Source organism: Anolis carolinensis, chromosome 3 (assembly GCF_035594765.1).
Source record: "Anolis carolinensis isolate JA03-04 chromosome 3, rAnoCar3.1.pri, whole genome shotgun sequence".
Taxonomy (NCBI): domain Eukaryota; kingdom Metazoa; phylum Chordata; class Lepidosauria; order Squamata; family Dactyloidae; genus Anolis; species Anolis carolinensis.
The window spans coordinates 205570123-205597676 of NC_085843.1; the positions used below are offsets into that span (position 1 = coordinate 205570123).

The following is a 27554-nucleotide window of genomic DNA, read 5'->3' on the forward strand; positions in this document are numbered from 1 at the left end:
TCCCCCCCTCCCTGCAGATGTCTGTAGGAATTAATGCTTGCTAGTAAAAGAAAGAGGCATAGAGGGTTTTTTGCTGTCAGACTTTATAAAGCACTAGCTGTGCCCAACCACGCGTTGCTGTGGCAAAGTGGTGGTGGTATTGGTTAAAAATTGTTGTGTAATTTTTATTTGACGTTATTTGTATTTTTTAATTAATTTTATTGTAAGTTATCTTTTTATTTATTATATTTTATTATTGTATTGTATTAATTTTTAGTGTCTTAAATTATTTTTAGTGTTTTTTATTATTTTTTATTGGGTTGCTAGGAGACCAAGTTGGAGGAGCTTAGCCTTCTAACTGGCAGCAATTGGATAAAAGCAATTATTCCTCTCTCTCTAATTAGGACTTTATTTTTCTTTTCTTTTTGTTGTATCAACCTAGAGGCGTGGATGATGGGTTGTGTTGTCAAATTTCGAGGTTGGGGGGCCTGTAGTTTTGTTGTTTTGTGGGTCGCCGTGATGCCATCACTCTTTTATATATATAGACTACAGGGAATCAACCAAAGAAGTAACCTTTGGGGAAATGTACAGCCAAGTTCCTTTCTATTTAAAAATACTTTTTTAACATGTTAGTGTGTCTGTGTGTATATATAATATACATCCAGTATTGGTTGGAAATAGCTACTCAGCTTTGCCCAACAAGCCCTTAAAGATGCTTTCATCCTGTTGACTATTTGCCTTGTTTATTGTTATGGATCTGGCCACTATATATTTAGGCCTTATGACTCGACAACATTGCCTAGATTAGAAGCTTTTGTCATTAGACTATTCAAAAGCATGGAAATAAATACAAAGTAGATAAGACTGAAGAAATGAAGGGCCACCTTGTCAGACTACACTATCTATTTTATGCATGACTTTAGGGGGCATAATAGAATTAATACGGTTTGATGCTACTTGAATTGCTATGTCTCAATGCTATGCAACTATAGTTGGGTGAGGCACCAACATTCTTTGACAGAGAGAGCTCAAGACCTCGTAAAACTACAATGCCCATAATTTCATAACATTGTGCCATGGCAGTGAAAGTGACATTGAGATCCATTGATTATACAGTGCAGGTGCACCCCAAATTTAATATTTTTGTTGTTTGGGCATTCAAGTTGCTTCTGAATTATGTCAGGCATTTGGAGTTTTCTTGGACTGAGCATATGTGATGCAATGGGTTTCCATCCTGAGCAGAAAACTGAACCCTGGAAAATAAATATTAGGTGACTGAAAACAAATCAGCCTGGATTTATGATTTGTATTAATAAAATATGCTTTTCATTTTTATGGTAATCTAGTATAAATTAAATTTGAATAAAAGGTTATGTAAACCTATATTTGTTATCTCTTAAAATGAGAAAATACCATTCATAGCTCTTTAAAACTTATTGGAATGTCATTCCCATTATGCATCAGCTATGCTGATAGGGAATTGGCATTCAGTCAAAACCAGTGGTCTATATATCGCCCCTTTCCTCAAGTATAAAGTCCAAACCTATCATTTTCTGTGAAATACTTTGAATGAAAGCCTATGCAAAGAGACTAGAAAATCATGGGAAAGATACATCCCTCTGAAGATTTATAAATATGGCAAAATCAATAGGCACTCTTGTTGTTAACTTAACACTAAATGCCAAGGACAGGAAAATCATTGCAGATCTTAGAAAGTGGCCTTTGGCTACAGGAGGATGTTCTGTATAGACATTAGACAACAAAAAAGCTTGTGGCATTTAAAAATTACAACATTTTATCTGAGTTGACACTTACTTGAATGGTTTATGGATTGATACAGCTACCACACAGAAATGATAATGGAAATGGTTTCTTGTAATAGGAGATCTCTGCTCACCTAAATAATTTTGTGTATCTCTACATTCATCTTCTTTAATTCTCTACTTTTCTCAGTGAATGAGGACATCTAATTATGTTATGAAAATAAACTGCTCTGCAGAGGGTGACTCCGTGTATCTTGAAATAAGTTATTTCACAATCCTTCTGTTCCTAAAAGTCATGTTGTTGTAGTAGGGTTAAAGAAACCCTTGGCCCTACAGATGTTGGATTGTAACTTAGAATCATAGAATCATAGAATAGTAGAGTTGGAAGAGACCTCATGGGCCATCCAGTCCAACCCCCTGCTAAGAAGCAGGAAATCGCATTCAAAGCACCCCCGACAGATGGCCATCCAGCCTCTGCTTAAAAGCTTAACTTCCATTATCCTCACCACTGGCTTGCTGACTGGGGATGATGGGAGTCATACTCCAACAACACCCAGGAGGGGCACATTTGACTATCCCTGCAAGAAAGAAAGAAATGAGCAAAATTTTCTATTAAATAAGCCATGTAGATTTTTTTTAATGTTTGAAAATATCAAAGTTTTTTTCAAAATGTAGCACTAATGCTCTAGGCATACAAAGACAATGGTTCAGAGAGGGCTTTGGCATTCAAACTATTGCTATTGACATGGCAGATTAATAGAGTGCCCTTCTTTCTTTCTATTGATGTGTTTCAATTGTATTGAAACTATTTGTATGTGTTAATTTTGCTTTTTAAACTTGATTTCCACCCTCCTGTTAGTTGCCCAGCTAGTATTGTTTTTGAGCTGAGCTTCAGAATATAAATTAAATAAATAAAGCAATTGCAAATTGACCTGGCAGTATAACTCATCGTCTGGCAATGTTAAGTACCCCTAGAGAGGCTAGATTTAAATGGCCTTGTCTTTTATTTCAATCTGAACCAATCCCTCTCTGACAATTGCTTTCATCACCCTGAAGCCAGTTTCTTAGGAGCGGCCTTCTTGATAGGAATGGGATCATTCTGATGTGAATGGCCCTAAAGATTGCAGGCTTGATCTGGCATCCTTTGAACCTGATGAATTTAATGTCATTACACATTTCTCTGAATTACCATGTTGTATTTTGGGGTGTGAGCCAGATCACCCTATCTGAATGCAAATCTATACTCAAGATAGGAGTGATGGGCAATCTGCTTTGTGACCTCTTATGGCAGAAAGGTGATGATATATAACCATAACAACAAAGAATCTGGAGCCCCCAGTTGTACAATGGGTTAAACCCTTGTGCCGGCAGGACTGCTGACCGACAGATCGGTGGTTCGAATCTGGGGTGTGGGGTGAGCTCCTGTCTGTCAGCTCTAGCTCACCATGTGGGAATATGAGAGAAGCTTCCCACAGGATGGTGAAACATCAAACATCCGGGCGTCACCTGAGCAATGTCCTTGCAGACGGCCAATTCTGTCACACCAGAAGCGACTTGCAGTTTCTTAAGTTGCTCCTGACATGGAAAAAACCCAAAAAAATCCCAACAACACCCAGGAGGAAAATCATAACAGCTAAATTGAATGGTTAGTTCAGGTTGAGTAGAGCCTACTGTCTTAGTTGAAGAATGATCCACGCAGTAGACAGAGATTCAATAGCTTATTTTAGATAAGCCCAAATACCGACTAGTGGTTTCATAAACTATATTCTATGGCTTTCTTCCTATAGGCCAAACTGAGGATCTGACTTTTGTTGCAACTTCATCTTGAAAATACTAGACAAAAGAACATTTAAACCAAAAATGACTTTTCGCCCTCTAAGTAATTTAGTTGACCCATCAAAGTATGTTTTGAGTTCACTTCATGGAAATAAAACCTTTCCCATCATAATAACCTGGTTTGTTTTTTGTCACACAAGTGTTTGATAATAAAAGAAATAAATAAAAGGGGGTGCATCTACACTGTAGAATTAATGCAGTTTGATGCTACTTTAATTGCCGTGACTTAATGCTAAGTAATTCTGGGGGTTGTGGTTTTTCAAAGTCTTTGGCCTACTCTGCCTAAGGGTGTTAATGCATCACCAAATTGCAACTCCCAGGACTACATGACATTGAGCCACATGGCCATTAAAGTGGTGACAAATTGCATTAAGTCTACAGTTTAGATGCTGTAATATGAAGGCACATAACAAGAAAACCAGAAATGTTGAACCACATGGGGATGTTATGATGGATCAATCAGGATGTAAAGGCAGGGCAGGAAGATTGCTGGGGAAGGAAAGAATTGAAAACTAGGCTACAAATTTGAATAATGATGAAGTTGATTTATTATTGCATGTGCCCTATACGTGAACTCCCAAAACCGATGCAGGAGAGAGCGATCTGGAAGTGTCCAGTTCCCAGTTGTTTTCATTTTGATGGTACAGTCTATCTTTGGTATCACATGGATACCAAAACTGTAAATGCTAAAGTCCCCTTTTTGTAGCACAATAAAATGTTGTCCATTGTATAAAATGGCAAAATCAAGACTTGATTTTTGAAACATGGGGATGAGGGTAATAATTTATTGTTTGTAATATGTAGTCAGTTTGGGTGATGGTTGAAAATGGCTCTTGATCCACTGAAAAGCCTATTCTCCTGAATATATGAGAGTATGATTGGAGCAGCCCAATGCTCACTATATGTTGCACAGGAGCAATTCATTATTATTTCTCTTATTTTAATAATAGTTGGTATAGGTTGCCATGCTTGATAGTGCCATGCATGCACAGAAATCTTTGGATTGCATGGAACTCAACAACATCCTATAGAAGACAATCCAGGCTATGTAATACATTGTTTGTCCCACATCTAATTGTGGGATGGCCTGTCTATGTTCTTTATTACTTTCTGCCAGTTTTCTCCATTTTCTTTTTAAAAAATTTTCCTTCTCCCCCTCTTTCTCCCACTTTCCTTTTTATTTGCTACTCTTATATTTAGCATGGGATGCTCTCCTCCACGCTTGTCTGTCTTTCTTTTTTTGTGGATCAGATACCAAAGGCAAGCAAAGAGCTAAATAATACTGGCATTATCCTGCTGACAAGGGCACAGTAGAGTGTTAAAAGAAATCAGTTTAATTAAATGTCAATGCTTTACTACAGCTGAGTGGCATCTACATCACTTTCTTGCTGCATTCTGTGTGTGATGAGTCACTAATTTCTCTGTACCAACAACAGCAAACGCCCACTAGTGTACTGCTAAAGGATTTAAAGTTTAATCTTTATGTGGAGGAATGAAACTGGAAAGTTAAGAAAATCACTATGGCTTAGTCCTACATGAATACTTGCACTTTAAACAAAAAGCCTTACCTGTCCTGTAATCCGTCAGTCCCTCCATGCGTGTGAGGCAGAAGTTGTTACTTGTGAGATAATACTCTGAACATGACCTGTGCATGCTTGCCTTATTACTACTAAACAGGTTAAATGACTGGATTCTTGGCAATGCAAGCAGTGGTTCCAGAGTGGGACTGGCTTCTGGCTTCAGTTCTGCTGTTATGTCAGCAATTCAGAAAGAAATTGTTTTCAGGAATGTAAACAATCTAATGTAGTAAATGTATGTGGACACCCATCATCAAACATTATCTCAACACATTATAGATTGAGATAAACAAGTTGGAGTGTTTACCAAACAAACAATAAATTCCAGCATTATAAAACCATCTAAGAGGCATCATAAAACAATAAGCAATTCCATGCTCTCACTTTCTCCCAGTAGAGAGAGACAGACAGACGCATATGCCTGATGATTCTTTAAAATGCCCAGTAGCTGAAGATATAGTTTCTTTCCTTAGGTCAAGACTGTCTTTGGTCTTGCAGGGGTTCCTGTATCTTTCTCAAAACATGAGCCATTATATGTTACATCCCGGGCCTAATGGTGGGCAATCACAGGTCCTGAAGCCCAATTCATTCTTCTAGGGGCCCAGGTTAGCTCTCTGATTAACAAGGGCAGTGTGTCCCTGTTGGTGCTTCTAGACTGCTCAGCGGCTTTCCGTACCACCAACCATGTTATCCTTCTGGAACGCCTGGGGGATTTAGGGACTGGAGACACTGTGTTGCAGTGGTTCCATTAGTACCTCTCAGGCTGGTTCCAGATAGTGATGCTTGGGGATAGCTGCTCCTCAAAAAAGGAGCTGTTATACGGCATCTCACAAGGTGCCATTCTATCCCAAATGCTCTTTAATATTTACATGAAATCACTAGGAGAGATCATCTGGAGCCATAGTGTGGGGTATTATCAGTATGCTAATGACACCCAAATATATTTCTCCATGCTTTCAAACGCCTCAGCTAAGTATAGAGTGTCTCCTCTGAATGAATGCCTGGAAGAGATAATGGGCTGGATGAGGGAAAACAAATTGAAATTGAATACTGACAAAAGAGGGGTGCTTGCCATCAAGGGTCCTAATCTGGGTATAGAGGTGTGTCAATCAGTTCTGGGTTACACTCCCCATGAAAGACTGTGTTCGCAGCTTGGGAGTGCTCCTGGATGCTTCTCTCCAACTGTCAGCCCAGGTAGACACAACTGACAGGAGTGCTTACTACCAGCTTCGGCTGATACACCAGCTTCGCCCCTTCCTAGATTTGGATGACCTTAGGATGGTAGTGCATGCACTGGTAACTTCAAAGTTAGGCTTCTGCGATGCACTTTACATTGGGCAACCTTAGTACCCAGTTCAGAAACTCCAGTTGGTTCAAAATATGGCAGCCAGATTGGTTACAGAAACTTCCAGGAGTGAAAATATTCCATTGTGATCCCAAGAAGAGGAGCCATATTTTCCCCCTTCTCTCTAGGCCATAAGCTACCTGGCAGTAGAATGACCATGTTGTGAAAGAATGAGTCCCAAAGGCCAGGCGCCAACAGTCTGACAGGATCACCAGCTCCTCAGGGCTGGGCTTAGCTGATCAAAGGGATCCAAAGTGGGGCAACTCCCACCTCATCCCCTCTAGACTATCATTGTCCTTAAGGTTTGCATGGGAGACAATACTACTCCCTACTACCATCTTTTTTTCTTGGGCTTGTTTAAGATCACACATCATTATCTACTCAGAGGAACAGTTTCCCTTTTAAGTATCCACCATAAGCAAATGGATAGCTGTTGGTAACACTCTCCACCCTCTTTGGAAATGCTAACAAGTTTATTTAGCTGGGCCTTTGAAGTACTGATCCTTGCTATTAGATACTCAATTAGGCATCAATGAGATTAACTAGGCTAAGAAGACCTTTTGTCTGAAGCATCCATGACCACTAACTTGTCTCTTGTCATGTTTCTTCCTTGCTTTGTTTGGGTCACAAGAGGAGGAGGTGGTATCACTAAGACATAGTACATCACTAGTTATGTGTAACTCACACATTTTAAAAAACTAGCATGTGTTGAGATCACTTGACATCTACCCACCCACTATTCCGGCCTTTTTATAATTCAAGTTATTCCTTTCTTTACAAATTAGGATCCCAATGCCATCCTCTCTGCTCTGATATGGAAAATCACATCACAGTGGTAGCCATTGATTTCAAGTAACAATAAAGCTGTGGAACCTAAAGCCGGGTTTATCTGAGTAAGTCTCCTTAACCCTTTGAAAATGATTTAAGGATCAAAAGGCCGGGATCATGAAATGCATGGAGAAGAATTGAAAAGAAAAGTGCAGATGAGATTTGTAAATCTCTCTCAGAGACACACATAGGCTGTTTCTCATATCTCTTTGTGTTGTGATAACTCAGATTTGGCTTGGAGACACACAACAATAACAAAACCAACTCACCGGAAAATAGGAAACTAAACCAGAGAGTAAATGACTCTTGGTTCTGGTCTAAGAAAATTACTAGGAAAAATAGTTTTTTTTGAAGGTGACAGCTTCCAGAATTTTCCAGCATATTCTTCTCCCCATCTGCATTATTTGACAGTGTAGATCCAGCCTATGGTTATACCATGAAGTAGAGTAGGTGGCATTCACTCTCCAGTGCTGTTCTCCTTAAACCTTGTCAGTATAGACAATTGTGAGAGATGTCCTGAGTTAAATCCTACCTCTGGAGTGCCACACATTTCTCTACCTCTGCTTTAAGGTTGCACACAAGGGGTTTTTGTTGCCTCCCATTTCATCAAGCCTTTTTTTGTAGTTACCTTATTTTCTGGTTTAAAAATATTTCTCCTATAGATATCTTCTTTTTCAGTACAGTCCTTTAACATTCTTTTCTCCTCCTCTGCCTCCTTTTCAAAGCCAGATTCTTGACCCTGCAGATGAGTTAAAAACATCTGGATGGGACCACAGCTTGTCCCATTACAAACTGTTGCATAGGGGGGGGGGAATCCTCCTCAAATCACAGCTCTCTTTTTAGCTTTTGGAAATGGGGAAGGGGATTTCCTAGTTAATTGACAGTTAATTGCGCATCAAAGGGATGGATAATAGGCAGTAATTAGATCTAATGGTGAGTAGGGTGAGATCTTCCTTGTTTTACATGCCACAGACTTTAGATGGGTTTTCCCAGGCACTGATAGCTCCCTGGTGTTGGGCTCCATGGAGTCTGGGGACAGCAGGGGGGCAGGAAGGTTGGACCACAACTGCTCAGCTCTCTACTGGTTTGCTTGGCCAAATGGTGTCATGGGATCCTGACTGGGCAATGCATGCCCTAGCTCAACTCTCTTTGCTAATTTCATCTTTTCCCAGAGTCTGTCTGCTATAAATTAAAGAAACAGCGGGAGCTTAAGCATCTGTAAAGCAGTCTCAGAAAACCAGAAAGGACTTCTAAACTATAAACTATGGCTGGGTTGAGTTGCTGTGAGTTTTTCTGGCTGTATGGCCATGTACCAGAAGCATTATCTCCTGACATTTGCCCACATCAATTGCAGGCATCCTCGGAGGTTGTGAGGTCATTACCATTGAAATCCACAAGCATGTGGACAATTTCAACAGAAAGGAGGAAACAATGAAAATGAACAAAATCTGGCTACCAGTATTTAAAAAAAACTAAATAAAGAACAACATTCAGAAAACAGGGGAATTCCAGACAAGAAACAATCCTCCCATCAAAGGATTCTCCCAGGCAGGAAGCAGTCAGGCTTTGAAGCCACTACAGCTGACAGAATTGGATCATCAGTTGTATTATTATTTGTATTATTGTTAACATTATTATGTATATGACACTCTAATATACATATTGTGTTCTATGTTTTGAACCTTTACTGTGGTGCATATTTTTCAGATATTGTTTGAAGCTGCAAGGCCATTCAATACTAATTAAGGTGACCAGTTGCAACACTCACACTTGCCTCACACAGAAAAGAGTTCTTTCTCTCACCCTGGACATTCCACAAATATATAAACCCCACTTGCCTAGTTTCCAACAGACCTCACAATATCCGAGGATGCCTGCCATAGATGTGGGTGAAACATCAGGAAAGAATGTTTCTGGAACATGGCCATACAGCCCGGAAAACTCCCAGCAACTCAGTGATTTCAGCTATGAAAGCCTTTGACAACACAGATGCCTGGGTTGTGAATTGTGTAGCTCTTCAAATATTACTGGATTGCAGCTTCAGCAGCCTTTGACCATGTAAAGAATTCACAAATATTGTGAGGAGGAAACCACTATTGCACATGCCACAATGATACTCATTCTTTGACCATGGGAAATGTTGCATATTTGGACTACATCTTCCAAAATCTACTTGCTCGGTTATTCCCAATCTCTCCAGATGTTTTTGTCTTCATCTCCCAACACTTTAGTCAAAGATCAGATATTCTAAGAAGTTCTCGAAGCTAAAATTCAAACCACTTAGAAGACAGAGTTTGGGAATCTCCTTCCCAATTAATACAACCAGGGGCTAATTTCTAAAAGACTAGATCTTTTAGAAAGCCTGTGAGATGTACAGTCTTTTCTAGGGTCCTGATTGACAAGTAGCCTTGAGCTATGCCTTTTCAACACAGCTCTGGATGTAGTAGACTGGAATCTGGGGATGTGTCTTCTGTTTGGCCAACAGGTTTTCTCCAGTCTTCTCATGATCAAAGGTTCTGTTTAAAGAATACAGCAATTAGCAATCTGTGACAATATTTATTTATTTTATTATATTTTACTTTGTTTTATATCCCACCCTCTCTCCCTCGTGGAGGGACTCAGAGTGGCTAACATACAGCAACAATTCAATGCCATTACATATAAATACATATAAATTAAGCATATCAAAATTTATACACTAATCTAAGTACAATAATATGAAATTGGAAGCTAAGCAGGGTCAGCCCTAGTTAGTATCTTGTTTCCACAAAAATAAGACATAGTGATAGGCATAGCTATGCAGTTTACAAGGTTGACTTCAGCAAGCAGTCTGCTACTGAGCCCAGAGAGATCATCCCATAAATGCAGATTGTTGTACCATACTTAATAAGATAAGACATCCCCTGAAAATAAACCATAGTGTGGATTCTTGAGGAAAAATATATATCAGACAGTGTCTTATTTTCAGGAAAACACTTAGGTGAGTGGCAGACAGGATATACTAGGTGATGAAGGCTATATTTCAAGGAACTGGCAAAACCTCTGAGTATTCCTTGCTTTAAAAAACCTTATGAAATTCATGAGATTACCATAAATTGACAAGTGAATTGAAATCATACATACTTAAAAGGCAGAATGTTAGAACATGCTTTGGAAACTTTGGCACCAATAGTATTCAGAAAGTAAATCCCTACTTTCCAGTAATTATCTTGCAAAATGTGGCCAGCATTGTGTAGTGCTTTGAACATTTGACTATGCCTGTGGAGCGCAAGATTCAAATGCTGTTTCAGCCATGGAAACAACTGGAAGACTATGGGCACATTCTCTCATCCTCAATGGAAGGCAAAGGCAATGACCCTCTGAACAAATCTTGCCAGGAAAATCCATTATAGGTCTGGCTTAAGAGCCCCATAAGCCAGAAACAATTTAAACACAACAAATCTTGGCCCTAGAAATTATGAAAGATAATATATACAGAGTAATATATTTATTTTCAGTAATGCCTGATACTATAGGCCTATACTAATTGATGCTGAGATAGAAATTATAGAAATAACCATTCCATTCTATCTAATGAAGGGTTCTTTGTGACTTGAAAGCTTACATAATTCTATTGCACTAGATCTTTCCCTTCTAAGAAACTGCCTCTGGTTTGATTTTATTCGTTTATTTTGATATGAGAATCTAGTCATGTACATAATCATGTTATACATGACTGTATACCTTGTCCTTTGATAAGGAGCCCTTACTTGACTGTAAACTAACTAACCATCCATCAAGTTTTTGGGACCCAGACAAACTTTGTTATACAAATACACATCCACGTGGATTCTACTGTCAGAGCTTCTTTGCTGAATCAGATAAAATAATTTCAAAAACACATGTTTAATGCTCCTAAGTTGCCTAAGATATTAGCCAAAATGTAGTGGCCCTATAAGCACTTCTAGTTTAAAAATACATGAGTTAATCAGCTTATCACTTTCTGGTTGATTCTCTCCACTTCCTCTTCATTTCAACTTCTCTGTTGTTAGTTTATCTCACCTCTCTTCCATTTTCCTCCATGAAGAGCCTTGTTTGTTTAAGGCCACATGTCTTCTGTCATTTGCAGTGACACAGCAGGAGACTGCAGCTTCTGTAAAAGAGATGACCTGATGTGATGTGTCACACTCTCAACTAAGCAGAAGGCAGAAGAGGAAGATTTAAATCCAGCCCCTCCATCTATTCTTGATGCGTTTCGATCTGATGTGTGGATGCCCTATTCCCAAAACATGATGATTGCTTCTGGCTCCGGATCTTGAATACATAAAATGTGGGTGTTATGAGCCATGTTCTTAGGCACTGTGTCCCCACATGGACAGTATTCTCCACCTGGGACTAAGGAATAGAGGGTTGGCATAGCCAGCATGCACCCTTGAAAGGTATATTTGGGGCTGGTTAGAAAAAAAATAGTTCATTACAAAATAAATGTTGGTATCTCAAGGGACTGTTATTATCTAAGTCGTGAAAATGATCTATCTTTATTTATAGTATTTATTTATTTATTTATTTATTTATTTACAACATTTATACCCTGCCCTTCTCACCCAAGGGGACTCAGGGCAGCTTACAAAAATTGGCAAAATTTAATGCCCAAAAAAGGAGAAAACGCTTATGTTATTTTTAATAAAGATATTCACTATCTCATTTGTATATTTTTATTTTCAATCTTTTGCATGCTAGGTTAAATCTAAGTTCTTTAAAACTGTTTTTTTAAAGACCCAACATTTGGATTCTATGAAAATTATATATAGAAAAGGCACTTGTAGAAATATTTGCCCTTGTCCCAGTATCAGACAACATGGCCAATACAAAAGAAACTGATAATATCAAATCTGAAGAGAGTTTCCCAACCCAATGTCCTCCGAATTGGAATGATGACTCCTGGTCCATGGCCATTTTGGATGGGGATGATGGGAATGACAATAAAAAACATATATGGAGTATATGTGTGCCTCAAGGGTCCCCTGTTAGCTTTTGGCAAGCTCTTGAATTTCATAGGGGTTGCTTAGGTATTTGCCATTGTCTTCTCCTGAAATATAGCCACAGCACCTGACATTCATTGGTGGTCTCATCTCCAAGTACTAACCAGACCGAACCTGCTTGACTTTCACAATAAAGTCTATCAACTTTAGCATAATATAGGCCAGATAAGAGATTACTGTTTTCATTTCAGGCTGCTTTACTTATGGAGGTGAATAGCTGAAGTTTCCTGATATGAGTGTCTTTGTTTCTGCCTTTCTGTTGAGCAAATGGGCTGCAAATGGCCCAAGAAAGGGTTTTTTTTGGTAAGGGGGGGGGGGCTGTTAAACAATGTAAGCAGTTGAACATGGATGCTAAGGCCTGTATAGTCAACAAGGTGCACTTCAAATAAGAACATTGGCATGGTGTCCAGGAAGCACTTCCAACTCCATCAAACATGTATTAATTTGGCCCACACAAAAGAGCTTTTCCTTCTCCTTGCATGCTCTACTTTTTACTGAAGGATCCCTCAATCTTGTGGAAGCACATGGTGGGGGGGGGGGGAGATGAGGTTTCATGAGTAACTAGGGATCATATCCAGTAGTATTCTCCATCTCTGCTTGTCCACATCTACAATCCTTCTTGGCCTACCACTCCTCACCTTACACAGCAGACTGGGTCCATTTCATGAAAAAAAAGCCCTGGAGGATTACAGTGGCCCATGCCTGCCCCAGAAATTTTCATTCTGGGGGTGACCTTGGATGAATCTTTCAGCCACAGACAACCCCATGATAAGTTCGCTTTTGAGTTGCCATAAATCAGAAACAATTTGAAGGTACCCAAAAACAAATGGACAGAGAGCACTGGTTACAATTCCTAGGATCTATTGAATTAACGAGCACTGATACAGTTTTGTTTCCCTACCTATATTTTCTGTGCAGACAGAATGAATACTCTCTGTCCAGGCTAAATCAGAAGCAATCTTTGAGATTGAGAGGCTAATTTATTTTTAAATACAAGGTTCAGTAAATAAAAGACAAATACAATCTGTAGGATTTAAATAAAACAAATCAGGACAAGGGCTTTAGGGTCCAGAGATGAGATTCCAAATATTCAAGATGTAATATTTGATATGGAGATCAAAGATTTGGGGATCTCACTAGAAATGGAGACCAGTACAAGACTCCAGCACAACACCTGGCGAGCTTGAAAGAAGCAAATAAAGATTTCACTATTCCCCAATAAAAAAGGCTCACCAAGGTTCGAAGCAAAGGCCACCGAGTTTATTCTGGTCCAGCTGGAGCAGGATGATGGTTGCAATAAGTTGCAAAAGAAACCAGCATACCATTATACAGGAAAATCCATATTTTATACTTTTTATATTTTGAATTTTCAGTAAGAAGTTAGAATAATCTGGAACTGGTGCTTGGATTTGAAATATTTGATCACCATGATATAAAAACAATTTCCACACTGTGGAAACCATTTCAGGTCTGTGTGTTGTCGAAGGCTTTCATGGCCAGGATCACAGGGTTGTTGTATGTTTTCTGGGCTGTATGGCCATGTTCCAGAAGTATTCTCTCCTGACGTTTCACCCACATCTATGGCAGGCATCCTCAGAGGTACCTCACAACCTTTGAGGATGCCTGCCATAGATGTGGGCGAAACGTCAGGAGAGAATACTTCTAGAACATGGCCATACAGCCCGGAAAACATACAAAAACCCATTTCAGGTCTCACAACCTACAACCACTTGTATGTGCTGGGCAAGCCATTTTATTAAGAAACAATTCTCAAAGCCTGTAAAACCAAGCCCTGGGAAGATAAGTCTAAGAAACTTTTCCAGTGGCTTACGGTTATTGCTCTTGCCTTGAAGTGAAATCCTTGTGCATTGAAGACTGCATGCTATTTGGAAAAATATCCAGAATTGCAAGTATTGAAAGTCAGCTTATATCCTGCTTTTCCACCATAGGCTGTGCCAAAAACTGTCCACAATAAACACCAACCTTGTCAAATAATCTAGAGCTTGGAACCATTACTTTTTGAACTGTAGCTCCCAGCATCCTGGCTTTGAGAGTCTGAAAGTTGTTGTCCAAAGCAGTAATTTTACAAAACTCTTGAATAAGTTTCATTTGTAACACTGAGAGCATTTCGTTTACTCATATCAGTTTCAGTGATGATGTTGTTCCAAAATATCCTCATCAACGAAGATAAGAATTTTTTACAAGGCAGCGTACATATTCCCTGGACACCTTCTTCAACATAGGTGTTCTCTTGTCTCATGGCCTTCATTGGATCAAAAATAAAATGCTTGTCTCAAGGCAAATATTTACCAAGGTCCTTCCCAACATGTTGTGATGCTTCAGATTACCCATAAACTAATTCAATCAATCATTTGGTAGGACATGAATGCTTCATTCACCTGAGACTTAGAATTCAAATGGTAATCTCAATGTGTTTGGGCTCAGTATTGTATCTGCATGTATGGAAGCCAACAAAGACATATATCTCTCCATTTCTTTTTTGTATCAGCCACAGATAAAGATGATTTGAGTCCAACCTAGAAAAAATGTATAACTCACTTGATAAGGCATCCAATGTCTTCTATACTTTCTTCTTTATATCAACTCTTGGTGGCAGTTAGACTTTAACCTTTTCATTCTCTATACCTGTAGATTAATTGCCCTGATTCAGTAATCCTTCACTATCAGGCAAGAGGAGGGGGGCACAGATTTTTTCAAGAAATGAAAGGTCTAATTCATTATTTAATCCATAATGTATAGAAAAGAAATGGAACTTAAAACATTTAAGTTTTTCATGCCTCAAAATTACTCTGAGGGGTTCTGCTCAGAAAGTTTGATTATGTTTGGTTGTTATGATCCTGGTATTTCACAGAAACATAGAGTTGGAAGGGACTATAAGGGTCATATAGTTAATTTGTTAGTCATGTGGTAATGCACAACTGAAGCAGTCCTAGAAGATGGCCATTCAACCCCTGTTGAAAGATGTAGAGTCCGCCATTTTCTAAACCAGTACACTTGAAAATCTTGCATGGTCAAGAAGTTCTGCTGATAATTTAAGTATTACTCCTTCTACTACTAGCCCTTCTTTTATGAATTTGAATCCACTTGGAGCAAGCTCACACCATTTTCTACATAACTTCACTTTCAGACATTTTAACATGGCAGTTATATCATTTAATAAAAGAGGTTTTTTTTTTAATTGTGTCAGAAGCAACTTAAGAACATACTGCAAGTCTCTTCTGGTGTGAGAAAATTGGCCATACTACTATACAAAATCCCAGAATACTTGTAAAGTATCTACACAAACACAAGATGGTCTATGTACAAAGAAAATATGTCCAAATAGCATACAGTATTATTAAAATTCCCCATACAAAGCTCAATTTGGTAGTACCAGACAAAATGAAAATGAGTAACAGCTCTAACACAAAAGTTATCCAAGTCTGATATTGGTTCCAATGTATATAGGTTTCAGGGATAAATATCTTCCAAACAAAGTAAACAGATGGTTGGTCATGTTGCTGTATACTGGAATGAAGAAAATAATGATGGAGCACTGTTCTCAAGAAAGTCTTCACAAGTAAAGTCCAAATAAAGTCCCAAGTCTACAGGGATTCCCGGGTATTTCTGTACCCTGTTTCGGGGAGAAAATCCCCTTCTTCAGGAGTTGGTATACTCAGCAACAATGAACTTATATATAGTGCCTAATTGCTTACAAGGAGTTACTCTGCTTGTGGCTTCTCTCATGTCTCTGCAAGCTAGAGCTGACACATGGGAGCTCACCCCATCTTGCAGATTTGAACCAGCAATCTTCAGGTCATCAGTCCAGTCAGCACAAGGGTTTAACCCATTGAACCATTATGGGTCCTTAATACAAGAATTATGAAATACAATTATTATTATTATTATTATTATTATTATTATTATTATTATTATATTTCTTATCAATTGCAGCATAATTAAAACACATAAACATTGTGAGCATTCTACAAATACGCACATTAAAATGTATTTCTATAAAAGATATATATTTAAAACACATTTCTATAATATACATATTAAAATACACAGAACAGTGATTAAACACAAGGCACAAATTTAAAATTCTTGCTTAAAGCTGGCAGGGTAGCCCGGCTGGAAGAGATAGGTCTTCAGATGGGTTTTAAATTCCAACAGCTCATTTATCACATAAATCTGCATGCATAGATTTGTACTATGATACCACAATGCAGCCACTCCCTGTGTATCAGCAAGATTCCTGCCTCAAATGATTCAAAGTAGGCTGGAACCCATAACTCAGGAAACATAACATGAATGTCCCATACTTGGAACTATACATGCCGTTTTGATGCAACCACCACCCAAATATCATCTTTTCAGTCATATAGCAACCCCCTACCCAATAACTATGTTTCTTATTGTGTCAGAAGCAACTTGAGAACATACTGCAAGTCACTTCTGGTGTGAGAGAATTGGCCATCTACAGAGACATTGCCCAGAGGATGCCAGGATGTGTTACCATCCTACTTGGAGGCTTCTCTCATGTCCCCACAAGCTAGAGCTGACAGATAGGAGCTCACCCTGTCTCACTGACACGAAATACTCCATGCTAATGTTAGAGGAGTACAGGAGATTAACAACAAATTATTAGCTACTTCTTCTTTGCTGAAGGCATTGTGACAAACATCTTTAGATAATTTCTGAGAAGGTTTCTGTAGATGACATCCTTCCAGCATTTCCAACTCAAAGAAAATAGCTTCAACATATGATGACGATCTCCCAGGCTATCCCAGTACACAAATATTTGGTTTGTGGAGACTACAGGTCTGAAAAAATGGCTAACGTTGGTTGTTTTTCAGTTGGTCAAGAATTATGACCCTTAAAAGTCTCATGATAGTGTAAATTGGAGTAAATTATGCTATTGTAATTCTTCAACATGATTTTGGTCATAGTTTAAAAGCTCACTAATATGATATTTGCTCTGTGGTCTAAGGCCCTTCTACACTGCCATATAATCCAGATTATTAAAGTATCTGCTTTGAATGGGATTATATGAGTCTACACTGCTAGATAATCCAGTTCAAAGCAGATAATCTGGATTATATATTGCAGTCTGCTATCATTAGCTCAGTATTCAAAAGCATGTGTTGTGCCTTGAGATGTAAAGGACAAGAGTGACACTTCCTGATCTGAATTCTGAGAGAAAGGTTGATTTGTGCCTTCTGCAGAATAGAGAATTTTTGAGCTTTGTTAACTAGTGGATCAAAAGTGGAAGGTTTAAAGCAGATGGAGCTGGAACTGATAGAGGGAGCTTTATTTTATCTTAATTGTATTTCTAGTAATATGATTCTTAGAAACATCTGGAAATGGATACTGAATTGTGCCATTTCAAAGTTCACCTATGTTTCTCTATGTGAATCGGTTATTCGGAAAAGAAGCAGAGTTTCTGGTGCTATAAACTTTATCTCTTCAATGTAAGGAAAGATTAAGGTGTCTCCAAGCCCTGTCATAAAAGGCCTAATCAGACTTTAATGAGACCAGGTCTAGGAAATAAGATATCAAATAGAAATCAAATGCACTAAATAATCTCCCTTTTGCAGGTTTTTTGTATTACCTCCATGTCCACAGCAGAGAATGAAAATCTGGAAAAGCTTCCCAGTTCCTCACTGAGATTATTGAAAATGATATCTCACCACTTCTAGTTTCATTTTTAGCAGAATTCTAAAAGTTTTTCAGGGTCATTTAACATTTGTGTGAGCAGGAAACCTGAAGATCAACATTCTGGGCCTGGGAACTTTTGTGGAACTTCAAGGGCTGCAAACTGGGGTCCCGTGAGGCACATGGGGTTTGCACTGTCAAGAATAGGTGTGCCATGTGCAGCATTTGCGTTGTATTTAGTGTTCATCTGTAATTCAAATAAGATCCCTAAAAATGTATATTTAAAATGATAAGATGTATAAATGCAAATATCCATATAGGCCTCATTATGAGAAGTACCTTCTACATAACTAGGGGATTGTCCACTTTCCCATTACATATAATTACACCCATCATCTACTCATTGAGCCACCCCCAAATATAGCATGCCATAGAGAGCAAGTGTCAGGACAGTCTCCAGTTCTCAGGACAGTCACAAATGTCTTAATTCTGGATCCAACAAGGGTCCAGGGTTTACAAGGGTGCATAATATACAAATACATTCATTAGGAAACTGACAAAATATTAATACAGGTTTTCTCTCTCATTCTGATATGTAGGCTTCAACTTGGCCTAGATCTAAATTGAATGTTTTGTTAAAAACGCATTGTAGTTCCATGTCAGATTCTCAGAAAGAAATCAGGAATACACATTTAATTAATCTATTTGTTCGTTTGAAAACTCTGTGCTGAACTCAATTATGTGAACACATGTCCTGATTTAGAAAATATAAGAGGTTAATCAAAGGAAGCAGAAATGGCTGATAGCAAAACCAAATATCAAAACTTTATTATGTTAGAAACATTGATAGGAAGTCAAAAGATGACATATCCAAAATATAGGTTAGAATTGTTTAATATTTTAACATTCTGTTTTGCTTGACACTTATTTGTTTAAATTAATTAATAATTCAGTATTTGTGTGTATGCCATAAAATTAAATTAAAGTTGAGTCTGATAGAAGTACAATCATTTATCTTGTTTCCTGAAATAACTCAATGCTCCAACACATGAAATTAACTGATGGGGTGGTGGTGGTGATCCAGGGACCATGTAGTTTAAAGTGCTAATACTTTTATGGTGAATACTGAAAAGATGAAAAAAACGATGTTGCCTGATATTAATGCAGGACAGTACAATGAACTGACCAGTGTGGCAGAGAGTAGGACTCTGGAGACCAGTGTTCAAATTCCCAGTTGACCATGAAAACCTACTGGGTGACCCTGAGTAAGTTATACGCTCTCAGCCCCAGAAAACCTTTGATAGGATTTTCTTAAGAGTTGCCATAACTCACAAATGACTTGGAAGCACACAACATCTGGTTTCATGTTTGCTTCATACAGCATTGCTATTACACAGTATCCAAAAGAAAGAGCCACAAAATAGGTTCAAAACTTGCCAGCTCTATATAATGCTTGGGATATGTTCAAGTTGAACATAACTGTTAAATATTGTTATTATTACAGAGCAGCTATTCCATATTAAGTTGCATTACTTTTTCTGTGCTTGCAATTCATGTTTACCATTCAAGTGGGATTCCCTGGATTTGATATGACAACATTTCTATCAGGATCTCACTAAGCATATTTGCCAATATATTGTGTTCCACATGTTATTGTTGATGATAACAATGGCCATAGAGTGCATTGCAGTTAGTCAGTGGTTTACATATTATATTGAAGAAAGCTTACTGTAAATATCACCCCATCCCCACAAAAAACAAATAACTCAGAGTCAGTGGGCTATGAACAAAATACTAGCATTTCTCTTGTTTCTGATTTGTTTTTAGCAATGATCAAAATTGATCAGCATTTTAATGTGATTATTGCACAACCCTCATATCAAAAGATGCTTGTACTCTATCTCAATATCAGCTGCAGAATCATTAAAATCCATCCAAATACTCCTCCCCTCCTGCAGAATAATCTGCACCCAATTATAGTCAAGGATAAGACAGACAATTTGGAAGTGGTCTATGTTCTTTTAAGGCCAAGCTCTAATTTATACAAGTGAAGAGTCAATTGGACCTTTTTGAATACACATATTGCCTTTATATTAATAGATCATTTTCCCACCCTCCCAACAAGTAAATAAATGCCCCTGTGCAAAATGTCTCCTCCACATCTGTATCCAGGACAATGAAGTCCTGTAGCTCTGGATACTCAGTGTGAGAACAAAGTTTAGTGCAAATCCTTCTGCAAGTCCCCAGCTTGGCATCAGAGAGACATGAATACAGTCCGAGGGTCTTGGTATCCCACAAGACAAGGCAAGGGCATGGGCCAGACAGCCCCCGGCTGCCCTGCTGAGGGGCTCCTGGGATCAATCGAGGGAGGTGGGAAAGGCAGGCCCAAAGGCATGGGATCTTCTCTCTTGCTCACTGTCTGCTGGTGGGGTGAGTACACATAGGACAAAGGCCCATTCTGGGAGCCAAAGGGGAGAGGACTGTAAAATGGAATGGAAGGATAAACCTCCGATCGCATCTCCTGCATTTGGCGCTTCAGCTTCATCCGCCGGTTCTGGAACCAAGTCTTGATCTGTGGGTGAAAAAGAAGAAGAGTTGGATCGACCTAAATACTTCTGTGGTACACAGTCTTCACACAAGCCGTGCTACAAAACCACCAAAAACCCTAGCAATTTCCATAGCATGTCCTTTTATGGATTAGAGACTACTTCATCAAATACACAGAGTGGTCTAATCCAGAGACCATTTTGCACTATATGATCATTGCCCTATGATGCCACTTCAACCCGCCCCAACACCATGCTTCCTGTGTCCATAGCCTGAGCCTAAGCCCCTAACTTTTGTCATATTCTCTCCCCCACTTCTCAAAACTGCTCAACTAACAACTTTCTATTTTTATTCAAAATAAAAGAAAACATAATAGACAGGCAATCACAAAAAAGCAAAAAAAATGATATATAATGCTAAAACCATTCAACTACATTATCACCATTGCAACAACTACAAAACTACATCAAAACAGAAGCACAAAAATGAAACACACATGTACAAACATATCAGTGAGGCATAGAAACAAACTATTCTATAGATTATGGTCTTAAATTGTGATAATTTCTTGCTAATCTGATCTTCCCTGACTTTCAGGAAACCCCATTTTTGACAAGGAAATGCATATTTATTCTATTGCTAAATGCTACTCACATTAGAAATCTTAAGGAAGCACTTCAGACAAAAGGCAGAATCTATACAGTAGATGTTGTGTTAGATGTCACCAGCGAGGTGAAAAAAATCTTTATATGGAAACAGCCCAAAGTCTTTGTCTTATTCTTTCCCCAGCCTTTTTCAGCTGCTCCTCCACCAGCTTTCCAACTGCATATATTTCCTCACTGCATGTTATAGGATCATACAGTTGGAAGATGCATGTAGTCTAACCCACTGCCAAGCAGAAACACTCCTGACAGATGACCATTCAGCCTCTGTTTAAGAACCTCCACAGAAGGACACTCTACCACATTCTGAAACTGTAGCATATTTTGCTGCCCAAGCAGCTTTGACTGTCAGGGGATTCTTCCCAAAGTTTGGGTGGGATCTCTTTTCCTGAAACATGATTCCAGGAAGCAGCCAGGCTTTGAAGCTGCAAGGCTATTCAATACTAATCAGCTGGCCTATTGCAACATTCACACTTGCCTCAGGCAGACAAGAGTTCTTTCTCCCTCTCTGATCATTCCACAGATATAGTTTCCAACAGACCTCAACCTTTATTTGGGTGGAATGTCTTTTCCTGAAACATGATTCCATTGTTCTGTATCCTAGTTTTTTAAAAGTAGAAAACAAGCCTGCCAGCTCTTCAATGTGACACCCTTACAAAGATTGAAAATATGGCTCCAAATATGGCTTCTTCTCAACCTTCTCTTCTAACTGAACCTATCCAGATCCCTAAGCTATTTCAAATAGAGCTTGCTTTCCAGAACTCTGACCATATTTATTTATTTACTATATTTCTACCCTGCTCTTCTCACCCTGGGGACTCAGAGAGGCCTACAGTTTGGCCACTTCAGTGCCACATTGCAAATACACAGTGTATCAATCTAATACAATACAAATTAAAGCACATTTCACATAAAATACAAGACAAAAATCACACAAAGCACAATAAGGTCCAGAAATAAGTTATTAATAAATATTAAACATTAAAAACATTATTAACCAATGGCAATTACTATGGAGACTCATCAATTAAATAGCATATTTTGCTAAGCACAGTCATCAGTGATAAATATGAGACAGTGAGAAAATTAAGGAAAGTCTCCACAAAATAATAAATAAATAAAATCTCAAAACAAAACAAAATTGGACATATTCCAGCTGCCTTATGTTCCCTAAGGTAATCCTGGTCCAGCTATGGCATCCAGCCTGTTTAAAAACCTCCAGAGAAGGAAGTTCCATCACACTCCCAGGCGGTAGCATATTCTCCTGACCAACTTGCCATCAGGAAGCTTTTCCTAGTTGAGATCCCTTTGCCCCCTGTGCCTATAATCTGCGCCTGAGTCCATTCCTTGTACCTTCTTCTCTCCCCTGCCTTTGTCAACTGCCCGTCTTAAGTCTGAGGCCACTTCACCCCCTGGCATCCCTTACCTGGACCTCGGAGAGGCGCATCTTGGCGGCCAGTTTCCGTCTCTGCGCGGCGCCCAGGTAGCGGTGGCGCTGGAAGGCGCTCTCCAAGGTGCTGATCTGCTCCAGGCTGAAGGCGGTGCGGAGGCGGCGGCGGGGGCTGCTGTGGCTGCTGCTCTTGGCGGCGGGCGGGCCTTCCGAGGGGCTCCCTTCCCCGTCCGACCCCCACTCTCCCTCGGGGGACGCCAGGGCTGCCGGAGAAACAAGAGGGACATCAGCGCCACATCCACCAGGCACAACAAGGAAGAGCCTTCCCCTTATTCATTGCTCTTGTCCGCCGTCAAGCCCTTTCCTCATGTTCCCTTGTGCCTCGGCTTCCCTCTGGGGCTGAGAAAGAGTTTCCAGAGCTGAGTGGGGATTTGAACTCTGCTCTCTCAAAAGCCCAGTCCAACATCCAAACCAAGGAAGAGTGGCTAGAATGAAATGTATTGTTTTTCCAAGCTGTGGCCACCCCCAAAGGCGATGGACTGCACCCCCCATCCTCCCCTTGCCAGCAGTCACATCTCGGTGCAGCTACACTGTAGAAGGAATGCAGTTTAGTACCGCGTTACCTGCCAGGGCTCAATGCTATGGGATCCTGAGATTGGTCGTTTGGTGAGGCAACGCTGCTCTTTGGCAGAGAACGCTAAATAAAGTCTTAGTCAAACTACAATTTGGCGGATTCCGTAGCATTGAGTCAGGGCAGCTAGAGGGGGTGGAAAGGCTTTCCTTCTGGGGGGAAGTTCAGGTATTCTTCCCAAAAGAAAAGGCAGCTCAAGGCCCAGCCGCGCCGCCCCCCGCCCCACTAATCTCTTGGGGCTGGATGCAGGGCCCTTCCACACAGCTATATAACCCAGAATATCAAGGCAGAAATTCTCACAATATCTGCTTTGAACTGGAATACATGTCAGTGTGGACGCAGGTAGTCCAGCTCAAAGCAAATATTGTGGGATTTTCTGCCTTGATATTCTAGGTTATATGGCTGTGTGAAAAGGCCCTCAGAAGTAAGCTTCACAGGGCTGTCTTGGTCAAGTTGGTTCGGAGAAGCTGCTCCTTTTGCCGTTTCCTTCCTCTGAGGCTGAGAGAGTGCGACCCCCAAGTCTCCCAGTGGGATTCCGCAAGAGAGAGAATCCTGCGTCCAAACCGCGACACAGCACTGGCTCTCTTTCCGAATTAAACAGAACAAGCCAAGGAAAAAAGCATGCACAGAGGTCAGGCTTATTTCCTTAATCTGGTTGTGCAAGGTAAAGCTCTCTTCAAAAAAAAATGAGAATGGCCCCTGACTTCCCAGAAGCAGAATTTAAACATTATTTGGAGCAGATACCATTGTCTGCACTAATCCTTGTTTGGTCACCAATGGTACATAAGTAATAAGACATAATAATACATATTAATAAATGCTTTCTTTATAGACCGCCCTCCCACATCCCCAGGGGACTCAGGGTGGTTTACATACAAAAAGGCAAACATTCAATGCCATAAACAAATTCACAGACATCAAAATAATACAAAATAACATCAATAACTCTATTACTAAGGGAAAAAAATTAAAACTGAAATTAAAAAAGAATAATACAAGTACTTAAACAGAACATAATTACACCAATCAAACATAATTACACTAAAAGCCTTTACCTGTTCTAAATCTACTGTCATTTATCAAACTGAATTCTTTGGTCTCCTCTACTGGGAAGCCTCTTTTCTTCCTTGCTGTGCCTTTCACAATGTGGCAACCCTAGGGTACATCTACACCAGTGGTTCTCAACCTTTGGGTCCGCAAATGTTTTGGCCTCCAACTCCCACAAATCCTAACTGGTAAACTGGGTGGGATTTCTGGGAGTTGTGGATCAAAACACCTGGGGATCCACATGTTGAGAACCACTGATCTACACTGTAGAATGAATGCAGCCTGACACCGCTTTAACTACCAGGGCTGAATGCCATGGAGTCAGGAGAGTGGTCTCTCCCCAAGGTCTTGAGCCTTGTCTGCCTCAGCAAAATACATCTCCTGGGATTCCTTGGCATTAAACTAAATGCAGTTCAAGTGTAGATGCCTCCTTTCAGTGGAGATAAGTTACATCCTTAGAAGGAGAGAAATCCGTGAGGAGAGAGAACGAGAGAGAGCGGGAAAGAGGCCAAGGGCTGAGCCTTACCTGCGGACGAGGGGGCGGGAGGCCGGGCAGCCCTGGGCCTTGGCGAAGGCGGCGGCTGCTGCTCGGGGGGCGTCGCTGGGCCCGAAGGAGGCCCTTCTCCCCCCGAAGGCTTCCCCTGGGCGCAGGGCTTTCCCCGTCGGGCCTCGGGGGGCTCTTCCCGGGGCTCCTTGGGGGTCCGGCTGCTCTGGGAAAGCCAGGCCACGGAGGCGAAGGGGGCCTTGGTCATGGCTTGGGACTGGGTTCGCTTTGGCTGTGCCTTTGCAGGGCGGTTGGAGGAAGGAAGCGAGGGCCCCGCGGGTTGGCCTGCTTTATATGGGGCGGCCCTCCCACCCTCCGGCCCGGGGGGCCCGGCACTTCAAAGGGGCCGAACAAGGTCCGCCTCCGGAGCCCCTTCGCACTTTCCCGCCCAAACCTGGCTCCGCCGCGTCTGCCACTGAGAGGGAGCCTCGCCTCGGCCCTTGGCGGGCCTGTCACCTCCTCAACCCTGAGGGAAGGGGAGTTCAAGAATCAGCAGGGATTTGGCGAGGGCCATTCTTGCCTAAGGAGACATGGGCCTCATTGGGTTTCCAACAATATCTTTAAAAACATGGCACTTTCCTACAGAGTGGATGCCCCTTCTCAGGAGTGTTTTCCACAGGGGCTTCGGGACAGTGGGCTGGACTAGGTGACCTTTGGGATCTCTCCTATACTAGATGAGACCTGGCATCTTCTTGCGAGGGAGGTTATCAAACTACACTAGAGTCTCACTTATCCAACACTCGCTTATCCAACGTTCTGGATTATCCAATGCATTTTTGTAGTCAATGTTTTCAATACATCATGATCTTTTGGTCCTAAATTTGTAAATACAGTAATTACTACATAGCATTACTCCATATTGAACTACTTTTTCTGTCAAATTTGTTGTATAACATGATGTTTTGGTGCTCAATTTGTAAAATCATAACCTAATTTGATGTTTAATAGGCTTTTCCTTAATCTCTCCTTATTATCCAACATGTTGGATAATATAAATGCTGTAAATAAATAAATAATAAATATTCACTTATCCAACATTCTGCCGGCCCATTTGCGGCCCATTTACGTTGGACAAGCAAGACTCTACTATATCTATCTATCTATATAACTTTATTTTGATAATATTTTTATATTGTGTATTTTATACTATTGTGATTGTTATGAATTTTATATTGTTGTATTTTATATTGTATATTTTATACTGTTGTATTTTGTTGTATGTTGTTGGGCTTGGCCCCATGTGAGCTGCCCTGAGTCCCTTCGGGGAGATGGGGCAGGATATATAGAAATAAACTTATTATTATATTATTATTATAACCTCCCTCGCAAGAAGGTAGGTTCTCACAAGAAATAAAATATGTTAGTTTGATAACCTACCTCATACACACACATATATATATACGTACAGTTTATGAGATTTTATTAAGTTTGAAAACCAAGCTCACAAGAAGATATAGATCAAATATGTTATTTTATTTAGTTTGATAACCTACTTCTCAAGAATATAGAGTCTCACTTATCCAACCTTCGCTTATCCAATGTTCTGTATTATCCAACACAGTCTGCCTTTTAGTAGTCAACATTTTTGTAGTCAATGTTTTCAATATATTGCAATGTTTTGGTGCTAAATTCATAAATACAGTAATTACTACATAACATTACCTTGTATTGAACTGCTTTTTCTGACCATTTGTTGAAAAATATGATGTTTTGGTGCTTAATTTGTAAAATCATAACGTAATTTGACCTTTAATAAGCTTTTCCTTAATCCCTCCTTTTTATCCAACATTTTCACTTATCCAACGTTCTGCCGGCCTATTTATGTTGGATAAGCAAGACTCTACTGTATATATAAATAATATGGTTTGATTACCTTTCTTGCAGTAAGACCTATAAATGTGTTATTTTATTTAGTTTGATAACCTACCTTGCAAGAAGATATGTGTGTGTGTGTGTGTGTGTGTATGTATATATGTCTATGTGTATAGATAGATAGATAGATAGATAGATAGATAGATAGATAGATAGATAGATAGATAGATAGATAAGGTCATGTAAGGTCTCATGATAGTATAGGAAAGTTCCCAAAGGTCATCTAGTCCAACTCATGGCCAGGAATCCATTGTGGAAAGCCCGCCTGAGAAGGAGAAGAAGGCATCTATCCTCTACAAAGCACCATATTTGTTTGTTTTTTAAGTGGAGGGAAGTTAGTTTTCGTTTTTGACTCTGGGATGAAGGCTAATAAGGGAAGGCAAGTGGGGTTTATATTATGGAATGTCCAGGGTGGGAGAAAGAACTCTTGTCTGTTTGAAGCAAGTGTGAATGTTGCACTTGATCACCTTGATTAGCATTGAATAGACTTGCATCTTCAAAGTTTGGCTGCTTCCTGCCAGGGGAATTCTTTGTTGGGAGGTGATGAGCTGGCCCTGATTATGTCTTGTCTGGAATTCCTGTTTTTGAATGTTGTTCTTTATTTATTGTCCTGATTTTAAAGTTTTTTTTTTAATACTGATAGCCAGATTTTGTTCATTTTCATGGTTTCTTCCTTTCTGTTGAAATTGCCCACGAGCTTGTAGATTTCAATCAGGGCCAGCTAATCACTTCCCGAAAAAGATTTCCTCAGGCAGGAAGCAGCCAGGCCTTGAAACTACAAGGCTTTTCTATGCTAATCAAGGTGATCACTTGCAACATTCACACTTGCCTCAGGCAGAGAGTTCTTTCTCACA

General features: G+C 39.9%; 1 protein-coding gene across 1 annotated transcript; it reads right to left on the reverse strand.

Moving 5' to 3' along the window:
• Positions 1 to 19823: 19823 nt before the first annotated feature.
• Positions 19824 to 25197, reverse strand: LOC103279846 (homeobox protein vent1-like). The gene is made up of 3 exons (XM_062976981.1): positions 24811 to 25197; positions 22643 to 22941; positions 19824 to 20579 (listed from the first exon to the last, which is right to left on the reverse strand). Exons 1-3 carry the CDS (start codon positions 25034 to 25036, stop codon positions 20262 to 20264), a joined length of 843 nt encoding a protein of 280 aa, XP_062833051.1. The 5' UTR covers positions 25037 to 25197; the 3' UTR covers positions 19824 to 20261.
• Positions 25198 to 27554: the final 2357 nt, after the last annotated feature.

What these genes read in the sequence shown, in the direction of transcription:
- LOC103279846 (XM_062976981.1), bottom strand. Translation starts at nt 25,036, where the DNA reads ATGACCAAGGCCCCCTTCGCCTCCGTGGCCTGGCTTTCCCAGAGCAGC. An exon ending in TCCCGCCCCCTCGTCCGCAG is followed by an intron (nt 22,942 to 24,810) that starts GTAAGGCTCAGC and finishes GACAAGAGCAAT; the next exon opens with GAATAAGGGGAAGGCTCTTC. An exon ending in TGCGCCTCTCCGAGGTCCAG is followed by an intron (nt 20,580 to 22,642) that starts GTAAGGGATGCC and finishes TTTCACCCACAG; the next exon opens with ATCAAGACTTGGTTCCAGAA.